The following is a 12,224-nucleotide window of genomic DNA, read 5'->3' on the forward strand; positions in this document are numbered from 1 at the left end:
AGCATTTTCTATAAATAAATATGGACAACATCACATACATTGTTCTGAACCCAAAGTAAGTTGCTAAAGCTCTTGTGTTATGGAATTCAGATACAACGAAGGTACCACAAGCACCCAGACCCGAGACAATGTAAAAATGTGAATTTTTACCTGACCTGACCGGGGATCGAAGCCGGGACCTCAGAGCTAGCGACACCTTGAAACCGGTGCGTACGCCACTCGACCACGGAGGTCGTGTATTTAAGTCGGCTTCCAGTCCAAATGGATGCAACTAAGTACCAGTATTTTACTTAAAGCGACTGCCTATCTGACCTTCTCAACCAATGTGACATAGGTCTCATTGTCATTCTCAACTCAAGGGACCGACTTAATCAGGAGAGGCTACCTCTAATAAATCTACTAGTGCAATTGTAGCTTAGTATCTTTTTGTAATAATTACCTGCTCAAGCATCTATTTGATATCAGCACCTAAAATAGTAGTATCACGTGCTGCTGAACTTCTCATTATTTGGACACGTGTTTAAATTTGTTCAACTAGTTGATACTAACCTCCTATGTGTTCTGTACAGTCAACATGACAAGTGCGTGATAAAACATTTATTGATCTACTCGTACCACACCAGTGTAGGACTATAAACAAATGAAGAACAAAGCTTTTGAATTTTTGAAGTTTATTATGATGTGTTGTTTTTAATTTAATTTTATGCGGAGATTATAAAAACTGATCTTTGCTATAAATGACAACAGTTTTGCCAAAAGATTTGTGTTTTGATGTTAACTTCACTTGAATGAATTTATAGCCGAGTAGTGGATGCCCACTGCTAAGCCCATAGGGAGCGTTGGGTCACGGGTTCGATCCTCGCTTGGGACAAGAGTTTGTGTGATCTACGAATGCTTGTCCCAAGTCTGGGTGTCTTTGTTTGACTTGCATGTGGCTTGAATATTTTTGCAAGGCTCCAAGGCGACAAGCATTTTGCCTTTTTTAAACAAAACTTTTCTATCTCTTAACTTTTCGATTTTGAAAATTTGTTTATCAAGCATGACTTTTAATTAACTGCTTTTCCTGGCAGCGAAAATACAGCATCGTGCTTTGTTTCTTCTCCACAGCAAGAACAACGGGGAATTGTAGGCAAATAAAAACAATGAAATTTAAGAAAATAAGCAATTACAGGCTATGAATAAGTTATATGCACATTACATACATTACAAATTCAGAAATATTATAGTTAAAAAACAAAGTCAGATCTTATCCACAAAAATATGGCATAATTTACTTCAATTTAAAGTATAACCCGATAATTATAATATCAAAATAATAAAATTAAAATATGCAGGTCCGAAACTTTGATGTAATGCAGTGGTGTCTAATGCTCGAGTCACATTAGTGGTTAAAGTCATTTGCGCAATAATTTTTGCGTTATTTTTTTATGTAAAGCCAAATGGTAGCTATCGCTTAACGCTCGCTTAATGCCGTTGTCAAAATGCCTTAAGTTGTGGCTACACCTATCTACTGTTAACTATAATGTTATTTTATATATCAATCTGTTTAACTTTGGAATAGCGAATCTTTATCTCTTCTCTATGGGTGATAAACAACATGGTTCGAGAACCTTTGACGTTATTTTAGACCTATAAAAAATTGACAGGGGTGCTGCATTTCACGGTGTTTCCCTTCACCGTATTAGTTAATGGTAAGATTTTCAATAAAATCTGACATTTAATCTGACATACTTCTACAGCTGTCATTATATTGGATACTTCAAGGCGTGGCGGTAGCCCACTAAAATAGAGAATAAGGTATTATTTTCCAAACCTAATTCAAGTTCGAAAACAACATCGTGTTAAAATGTCTTTGATTTCGGACACTTCTTAATAAATTTGTAAGCAATAAAATCAAATCATAAAATAAGCATATTCAGGTCTCGTTAAAAAATAAGGTTCCTGTTTGTTTAGTACATAAGAAACCTTTTTTTGTACCTGTATCAGTTTTGGGTTCAGTCATATCTGTTTATGTTAATTACCAGCTAAACCGCATATAATTAGGACGAAGATCGTGTTATAAAAAACTATAACTTATTTGATAGTAAACAGAAGGATAGCTTTTGTTCACGTCTTCTCTCGCAAGGGGAGCCGAGGGAGCCGTGCCGTGCCGCGTTGTTGGTTTAGCCTTGTCGTGAATGCAAAATAGGCTCTTTTAAACCCTTTTTTTTCTTTTAAGACGGGGTAATTCTCATGGACATCCACTCCCTCGGGGGCGATAATGGGTAGTGTCAGACTTTTGCTGACTAAACCTGAACCGCCGTGCTACGTCATCCGCGTTTTTGTGTCGGTGTATGGCAATGCGTTGCAATCCTTCATACACGGGCTCTTTTAACCCCTAACCTAGAAAGAGGGGTGTCTGTCTTTCATGTCTTTGTATTAAAGGTGAATATGCTGTGTGTGTTCTTAGACATGCTTGATAAAAATCGGTCGAGCCATTAAAAAGTTATGGGCGGTGAAAGTTCTAACTATCTTTTATAATATTTGTGTGAATTTTTATGAACGGACTTACTTATTATGTTTCTAAGTAGTTTTAAGTGCTCGTTTATTTTTGATGGATTTGTATTTCTATAAAGAGCCTTAGGCTTAAAAATTGAAGCGCCTGATGGTATTTTATTAGCATTCCGCAGCAAAGCAACAGGTGATTTTTTATTTAGCTGTACAATAAATCAGCCGTCTATGTTGAAAAACATTATTTAAAATAGTCATATAATTTTACGAGGATTTATTTTACGAGACAAACTTATGATTCCTATAGTAGTAATCAAAAGTTTGTTATTTCGTCTCGACTTCTTGAAGAAATAAATAAAACATCAACTTTTAACATTTTCTCAAATGTTTCTTTCACACAAATGTTGTTATGAGACCAAAATTATTATATTTTCATCTGGGCTGTCGATTTATTAAGAAAAATGTCTTTGGCCATATCAAAGTGTGAACGAAACCTGAGCGTTATCTATATCGATGCCAACGCCATCTATTGAGGTTGACCAAAAACTTTTAGTTTTTTTTGCGTTGCTTTTTCACCAAAAATTTACGAAATTTACCAATCTTATTACGAAGGATTGTGGTGACGACTAACTTTCTTCAGATTTTATCGTTAGGCGCCATCATATTAGGTACTCAAGTCATGGTTTCCCGTTCCGTTGCTGGAGACATGGATTAGTGACCATTTTGAATATACACATTTTTCATCTATCCATGACTTAAGAAGCAAGTTGTTGCTTTTTGTTAAAACTGTCATCGCCGGTTTCTGTAAAAACAAAATATAAGTACTCGTTTGTCATATTTATTTTTAGTAAAAAATATGCAACTTAATCTTTCCATGCTCAAACACACCCAGACTAAGGACAATAGGAATCGGACCAACGACACGTCGCGTACGGTGACCGTCGACCTCAAGTTCCTTATGTTAAGCTATACCTATGATTGAATGTATGAACTCAATGAATATACAAGTTCAAATCATTGCTGAAAACTTGAGAATGTAGAAAATTGCAGCTGCGCATACACTATCTATTTACCTACTTTCAAAGTTTAATTTTTTGTTTTCATTCTTTTATTTACAATTTTACAGAGTTAAATATTTTCAGTACAATCATTTGCTATATACAAAAAAAAAATTGTTGGTTGTGTCCTGTCTTAGTCTGATAAAATGTCCAGCACGGTTTCGATAATGAGGACACTTTTATTCACAGTTTCCTAAATATAGATATTATTATCTTAAGAAAGACTAGTAGACTAGTACTTAACATTATGACGAATTTCAAATCCAAAAGGAAGCCGGAGAACTTTAAATTGATGCTACTCGAGTATGTCAGCTAATTTATAAAAAAAAGACTTTGAACGTAACTATTTATGCAACAATGCAAATATTCACTTTACATGTTTTTTTAAGTATACGCGTAAATTGAATAATATGTTAATTTAAATTTACATGCCGCCGCTAATGTGACCTGCCGGTCATTTCATATGCATTTTGTCATTGTAGTTACACTGACTGTTTCTTGATAGTTCTATATTAGTGTAACAAGAAGAATACTTTCAGCCCAGCTTTAAGAGAAAAAAGACACGAGGATTCCGTAAATAAGCAAAAAAAAACAACCGTACCGTTGTTTAACCTATATTTTTGTTTTTGGTTGTTATGGCGGGAAAATAAATACATTTTTGAATTCTGTAAACGTCTTGCTATAACGTTTCTCAAGAGACAGCTTGGTTACGGACGGGCGGACAGAGGGACAGACGACAAGCCATACTTCGTATAGGGTTCCGTTTTAAAATTTTGGGTACCTAACCCGAAAACACTTACGAACTTGGTCTAGATCAACTTTTCTATAATGGTCCACAAATTTTCGTCCCAATACTTGTTTCTCAAAGCACTTTCTTAAAGTTTCTAATATCAATCCTTTGTGTCAATTTTCATGCCACAATTTGCCCTTTAGCCCCGCTTACTAAGACAAGAATGTTGCTTTAAGGATGGAAATAAGAAATACTATTAAAAAAAATGTTTTTTGACCTTGTTATTAGTTTCATTAAGCTTCCTTTTTTGTAATAACCTGTATGACCTGTATTCGTAGGCGTATAACTCAAGATAACTTGTAAACGAGAATACTATAAATATCATCTTCAAAAAACATCAAATTCAAATTGTTATTTTTAGATATCACTGTTTATTTTATTCCGGTTTCATTTTATAAAATACTTGCTGTCATGGCGAACTACGTACCGCCTAACAGTCGATGTTAACAATGCAAACAATAGAACAATTATTTTTTGCATTGTTACCGTTATAATCTTCTCTGGACTTCCACGAATATTTCAAGACTGAAATAAGCCAAATCGGTTCAGCCGTTCTCGAGTTTTAGCGAGACTAACGAACAGCAAATCATTTTTATATATAAAGAGAAGAAGAGAAAAAGTGGAAAATTGACCAAAAAGTGTCTTTAAAGGCTATCGCCAATAAGTACCAAGTAACAATCCAAGTATAAGAGTTGTATTTATAAACATGATCAAACTAGAATTACTTAACAATTCTAAAGTCCAGGAAGAGGAATGGATACATACTCGTACATGTCAAAATTCACACAAACGTTTACATACTAAGTAGTAAGTCAATAATAGGACACGTATTGAGATCCGGCACACATGACACTATAGAAAAATGTTTGTAAATCGATATTATTTTACAACAAAATCTTTTCTGTATTTCTCTATTTTTTTTAGATATAGGAGTTACATTTTCGCAAGTCAAACTGTTTATAGCTTGTCTGTTGGTGTTTTTCTTTTTTTAGAATGTCATGTTAAATGATAAATAAGGAAATAATTAACTTCTGGGTACGTATTAATGGGTTTACAGGAACATCGGAACTACAGTATTGGAGACTTTCACAGTTAGATTAGTAGGTAAACTGGTTTTGAAAATGTAAATAGTTCGTTAGCTTGATCTGTTTGTGGTTCGTGATTTGAACGATCTCAAAAATACGTTATAAACTCAAGTAAGATGGTGGTTTTTTTTTATGAAGTGACTTACAAGAAGGTCTTTCGAGTACCCAACTGGAAAGACCTTCTTGTAAGTCACTAGTTTCAAGAAACTGATGAAAGTGTAAATTTGCCATCACAACATTTATCTCCACGTGAAGTATCGGATTCCTCCACATCAAACTGTTCTCTTGTTTACAAAGTAAAAGGGATAACAAAGTATTTTACAAGAAAAGCATACAACCGACGTCAAACGAAAACAACTGAGCCAAATTTGATGAAATCATTGTTACCAAATGACTGCTACGCTACTACACTCTACTGCACGTAAATAAAGACGAACTGAGAACCTCCTTCATTTGACGCTGGTTCAAAACAAAATCACTGTTTATTTAAAGAGGATTTATTTCAAATCAAATTGTTCAGATAATATTATAATACTCATTTGATTGAAATAAATTGTTACTCACATAACGCAGGTGCGTATCACAACCCAGTATCATTAATAATTCGTAAACACCAACACAATCCGGTTAATAAACATTTCATAAATACCTAAAGCGTTATATAGACCCGAGTTTATTCATCAGTAGTAACTATTCAAATTTATTTATTTATTTGGTCTATAAGGATTTAAAACACTGATCTAATTCATCTTCAGTTAAGTTTACTAGTCTCACAGAATCCTCCCATAGGGCTGAAGCGGTTTTCTCGCATTGCGCGCGCCTCACAGTCCAGCTAATCTCACAATTCTTGAAATACTTCCCGCTCACTTCACCAGCCTTCTTATCTAAAGCTACGTGCAGCGCCGTCTGGGCCCCTTGCCATGGCGTCTTGAAGAAAAGGATGCACGCTGTCGTCAGTATAAGCCCCAATAACTTGGTGGTGGAATCGAAGATCCTTGTACCAACTGCTCCAGGGTCAATATTATTGATCACAACGTTCGAGCCTTTCAATCTCTTCGTCAGCTCGTTCGCGAACATAATGAGGCATATCTTACTGTTTCCGTAAATCTGAACGACATTCCAATAGTTGGTTCTGTTCAAGTTCTTTATATCCACTTGGCCGTACATGTGAAGAAATGACGCCGTGGTCAGTATTCTGCTTGGCTCACCTTGTTTCCCTGTCTTCTTTAGAAGGGGTAGGAGTAGGAGAGTGAGTAGGAACGTTCCGTAATAGTTGACCTGCATGGTGAAGTTCATTCCGTCAGGAGTAAGGAAGTCCCCGGGGGTACCGACTCCGGCGTTGTTTATCAATATGTCTAATCTATCTTCAGTTTTAATTATGTTCGCAGCGAACTTTCTCACTGATTCTAACGATGCGAGATCGAGGTTTAAAAACACCACATTGTTGTTTTCCGTTTCTTCGATAATTTGTTTCCTGGCGTTGGTGCCCTCGTCTTCAAAAGGGCAGGCGATGATGACCCTCGCTCCTCTGTGTGCAAGGTCTATGGCCATCTGCAGACCCATTCCCGCCGTGCCTCCAGTCACTATCACAGTCTTGCCGTCTAATCTTTTTCTTGAGAGACATATTGCGTTAGTGCTCTTCTGGTAAAGAGAGATAGAGAGCGCAAGTATCACAATAATGGCTATAATCAGTAGTAGCCCGTACATAGTAACTGCGCCCGAGACGGCTGCGAGCACACTGTATTGTAACGCACGGCGGCAACTTAATATAAAGCTATAACAAAATTTCAATATCTGCCGATCTTCGTTAATTTTCATAATTATAATGCCCTCGTGAAACATAGTAAACTCTTCAATTATATACGTTTTGATGATTAATTGCTAATCACATATATTATAACATGTAAATGCATCGGTAGCAAAGTTTATTATAAATATTGTCATGTTTGATTTTCACTATAGATGTCATCAAAATTTTTGCTTCCTTAATTTGCTTTAAAGGTCGATTAGCCTAGTCTGTAGGTGTCTGATGTATTACTAATTAAGTTAATTTTAGTCACATATGCAGTTCCCTATGTAATTAAAGAATGTCTAGTAAATACTTTATTTACTTTCGGTAATTATGTTAACTCTTTTCATTCACGGGCTAACTTCATGAGAAGAGACCCGGTCCTTTTTAAAGGCGTGAACGGGGACACATGTCCAACGTGCAGAGGCCTTCTTGAGAACTTTAATAAACAATGTGACGGGGCATCTACTAGGGATATTTGAAGTTATTATTATTAGAGTACAAAAATCTAAAAGTCATAAGTAACATTAAAGAAATGCTAGGTACTATATCTACAGTTTATCTTAGATGATACGGAACACTTAGTCCGCTTACCTGACAAGCATTTGATGGGTTTGTTGTTTGTTTTGATCATAATTATTTAATGGATAACCATACACGTGTCTGAGGTCTACCACAAAATTATGTATTATGTGTAGACGTCAGTAATGTTTGATCATTGGCCCTTCTAAATATAGTTTTATCTAAAATTTGATTCAAAACAAGGTCAAAGGTTCAACAATAAACAAGTTTTAATATTTTTTGTTAATACTCTGTGAATAAATTAATATTAATTAATTTAATCGCTGATAAGGTTTGGATCTCCTGCTTTTTCCTTTACAATAAATACCTTATAGATTTTTTGGTACCGTACAAATTTTTCCCAAGTCGCTTCACTTCAAACTCAAAAAGAACCTGTATGAGATTAGGAACGCGTAGGGTTTGAGTTCAAAAGTAATGGCGAATATTACAGTTGGTTGAGACTATAGGTTGTCTTTTTGCATGTGAATTGTATGTTTGTGGAACCCTCCGTGACGCAAGGATTAAATTCCTTAGTGGAGTCGTTAAATAAAATAAAAACTATAAAATAATCAAAACATTATTTCTCATTGTCCTAAAACGAAGCATCACCATCATTTGAATACGTGTTGAGTATTAACCATGGATTGCTTACCTGTAAATCAATATAAAGACATAATTAATACATGACTAAAATACGACAAAAATTGACTGTATCATTCAAGGTGGTATGCGGTAGTAAAATCTTTTAGTCAATCAATACGTTATAAGCGTTTTGTGAGGCGGATTCATAATTTTTATATGTATAAATATCATGTCACGTTGTTTGACAGCGATGGACTCCTAAACTACTTGCCAGATTTCAATGAAATTTGCAGAACGGACGCAGCTTGATACGAATGGATAGGTAGAATAGCTTACATCTCAATATAGGTACTGTCGCAAAATTATATCATGCAAATTATAAATCCGTAACCTAATCCTGCTTAGCACAAGGAAGAAGTCACGGGCAACAGCTATTTACTTATAAAAATAAAATATTTATCGTCTCCCGACGCGGCTGTGGTACGCGAGCACCCATGCGTCAGGTCACGATTAACTACTTCGCTGCGCCAATAGACACAATATATTATAACAATGGAAATGTTCACATATCACTCATGGGGCAGGGAAATGATAATAATCTCCGTCGTAGTCCTTTAAATGATATATTGTAAAATAATAGAGAAGTTTGGAAGGAGAAGGGGAAGGCCTTTAGCTAGGAAGCTAATTAAAATAAAACGAGTGTTAATCAATTTGTATGGTGCAAGTTCGATCCCAAATTGGAAAAACAACCAATGTGAATTTTTCAAAGTTATTCATTTTGAGATACCACTGACCAATGGTGAAGGAATACATGATGAGAAAACCTTGATTCCAAGTTTTGGAATCTGAAACAACCAAACCGTAGTGGGCTGGCTTGGTGATCCATGCCCTTTCCCATAAACTTTCCCTGTATGGGAAGAGACCTCTGTCCAGCTGTACTGCTGTAGGATGCATAAAGGTCTTTATTTTTGTTAAGGGCGTTATATATCGGTAATATAAAGAATAACCCAATTGCTCATGTGAAATCTCCCCTTGTTCAGACCGTTCCTAAAAATACTTAAATAACCTGACAGTAGTTTTGTAAATAAATATTTGTGATTAAAAATTATGTTAACGAATCTCATGTTTTTAACAGTAGCTATTATTGTAATAATCCTGATATCATAGGTTTAGCAACAAAATCTTACATTAAGTGCTAATTATTGTTAAACGTGATCGCTTGCTTCAAAGTGTATATAAGCAGTAATATCTACTACACCTCTAACATTGAAAAACTTGTGAGGCGGATGGTTGGTTCAAGGTTTTGTACACAAGTCAACAGTTTTTAGGTACATACAATAGTCAGGGAGCCTATCGTGATGTTATAAAGTAATGTACGCTTTTATGGAAGAGAGTCGAGAGTTCCACATCTCCTAAACTACAAATTCAATATCATCTCAAGTGTTAAAAACCTATGCAGGCATTACTTGAGCTGAAGAGTGATCTAAAGGAATAGGTAAACATGTACACGCTATAAACATATTCCACCTTCTTGATACAGTCGGGTAAAAAACTCCTTGGTCATTTGTTATATTAACGCAGTTACCCATGGATCCTGATGTTAAAGGTTAATGATTTATGAACACAGTAATTTGAAAACATTGTAATGAACATTATATTTAAAATCTCATAAATTGCTCCACAAAAAAGACGATGTAATAAATTAATTAATGTGAACAGTTTTTTGTAATTACCAATTACGTGAAGTTATAGACCAGCAATATGCACAGCCAATAATGATAATGTATTTCTAACGCGTATCGCTAATTTCCTGTGAAGATAACGATGAGGTTGGTAGGTTTGTTGCGGGTTCAATCTAAATCTAAATCTTCAAACTTTGATACTTGCAATATGCTGTATATCATGAGAAGCAAAGTTTTAGTTTATTATGTTACCGAAAGTAAATTGTTTTATTGTGTAGATGAAGATCATATTATTTTCTTTGTTTCCTTCCCAAGTAATAAAACTTTGAGTAAGCTATTTGTTTTTAATATACCGCTTTTATCTCGACAAATGAATTAACAGTCGGTGACCAGAAACTTAGCTGGGTTGGTTCGTTAGGGCAAAACTACCCATAATCCCACTACACCATCTGACTAAGCAAGGAAATTTTAATTTCACCCATTTATCTTTTACTGAGAATTTACAATACTCTCAAACACTCCTCTAACTCATTCTTCGTCAGTTGCACAAGTGTCACGGATTCTTTCCACAGTCTTTCCGCCGTATCTTCACAGTACGCACGTTTCACTGCTCTGCTGACCCTGCAATTCTGGAAGTATCCCCCACTCACTTCACCAGCCTTCTTATCTAACGCTACATGTAACGCGGTTTGGGCACCCAACCACGGAGTCTTAAACATACAGTTGATGACCAACTTTAGGAAGAATCCTATGACTTTGTTCCCAGAGTCGAAGATCCTTGTTCCCACTGCACCTGGATCCACATTATTCACCACAACGTGTGAACCTTTTAGTTCTTTAGCTAATTGATTCCCGAATAACACAAGACACAATTTGCTGTTTCCGTAGATCTGAAGTCGGAACCAATAATTTGTGAGGTTCAGGTTGTCAATGTCCACTTGACCGATGTTGTGTAGAACAGATGTTGTTAACAGAATCCTACTCGGCTCTCCTTTCTTCCCAGACTTCTTTAGCAGCGGTAGTAGCAACAGCGTCAGCAAGAATGCTCCGTAGTAATTAACTTGCATGATAAAGTTCATTCCATCAGGCGTTAGGAAGTCCCCCGGTACTCCGATACCCGCATTGTTAATTAATATATCTAATCTGTCTTCGTTTTGTACAATATCTGCAGCAAACTTCCTAATAGATTTTAAAGATCCAAGGTCTAATAGTTTAAATATTACGTTTTCATTTTCTGTTTCTTGCACTATTTGTTTCCTTGCGTTAATACCTTCTTTTTCGAATGGGCACGCTACTATCACTTTAGCCCCTCTGTCAGCTAGGTCTGTGGCTATGTGCAGGCCCATTCCTGCTGTGCCACCTGTTACTATAACTGTTTTTCCTTCTAAACGTTTTCTTGAAATACATATCGCGTTGGTGCTTTTCTGAACTACTGCTACAATTAATATCAGTATGATAATAATTGCAATCATAAGCAAAAATCCGTACATAGTCGGTTCGTGTCTGAGTGCTGTTCTAAAGCAAACTGTTTTATTGAATGTAGTTTCTCAAATATAAGGATGTTAGAGAGACAAACAAGTACTATTGACTCTTCATCAGCGTGGGATTGTGTTTGTATAGTTTTTTCCGAAAATGTTTTGCTGAACAGATTATAAATATATGTTTATTATTGCATACTCACCTAATGATTACTACGAATCACATAATCAATTAATGAAAATACTATTCAAATACTTTTTGTTACTAAGTTATCAAGACACTTCAGATAGTTGCGCACTAATGCTCCAATACTTCAAAAGTCAGGCATTAAGCAAGTGGTAATATAATAAGCGCATACTACAGTACTTTGGCCAAATCCTTGGACGAGATACCAACTCTATTGAAGGGATGGTCGTCCAGGGCAAAACGGAAGGCACTAGATCAAGTGTAAGGTCACCTACGCGTTGGACAGATCGAGAGAAGTCCAAATTAGGAAGCCACGGATTTTATTGGGTCATGGTCAGAGATTCCCCGAAAAGGCAAAGGCTCTGAGAGCTGTTTTTGCCTCCTTAGGTAACACAAAGACCTCATTGAGAGGTATACATATAGGCATATAGGAAGATATTAAAGGGGAAAAAAGTAAATTCGGAATAAACAAATAAATTATTTATTCAAAACATAATATAGCTACACTGTTCTTGTAGATAT

At 35.7% G+C, this 12,224-nt stretch overlaps 2 protein-coding genes across 2 annotated transcripts; both read right to left on the bottom strand.

The window, feature by feature from the left end:
* Positions 1-5,602: 5,602 nt before the first annotated feature.
* LOC113494938 (retinol dehydrogenase 13-like) lies at positions 5,603-7,531 on the bottom strand. The gene has a single exon (XM_026873477.1). The coding sequence runs from the start codon at positions 7,263-7,265 to the stop codon at positions 6,141-6,143; it is 1,125 nt and encodes a 374-aa protein (XP_026729278.1). The 5' UTR covers positions 7,266-7,531; the 3' UTR covers positions 5,603-6,140.
* Positions 7,532-10,366: 2,835 nt separating this feature from the next.
* On the bottom strand, positions 10,367-11,997 carry LOC113495423 (retinol dehydrogenase 11-like). Its single transcript, XM_026874133.1, has one exon. It carries the CDS (start codon positions 11,525-11,527, stop codon positions 10,538-10,540), a length of 990 nt encoding a protein of 329 aa, XP_026729934.1. The 5' UTR covers positions 11,528-11,997; the 3' UTR covers positions 10,367-10,537.
* Positions 11,998-12,224: the final 227 nt, after the last annotated feature.

This window comes from Trichoplusia ni, chromosome 6 (assembly GCF_003590095.1).
Source record: "Trichoplusia ni isolate ovarian cell line Hi5 chromosome 6, tn1, whole genome shotgun sequence".
Lineage (NCBI taxonomy): Eukaryota > Metazoa > Arthropoda > Insecta > Lepidoptera > Noctuidae > Trichoplusia > Trichoplusia ni.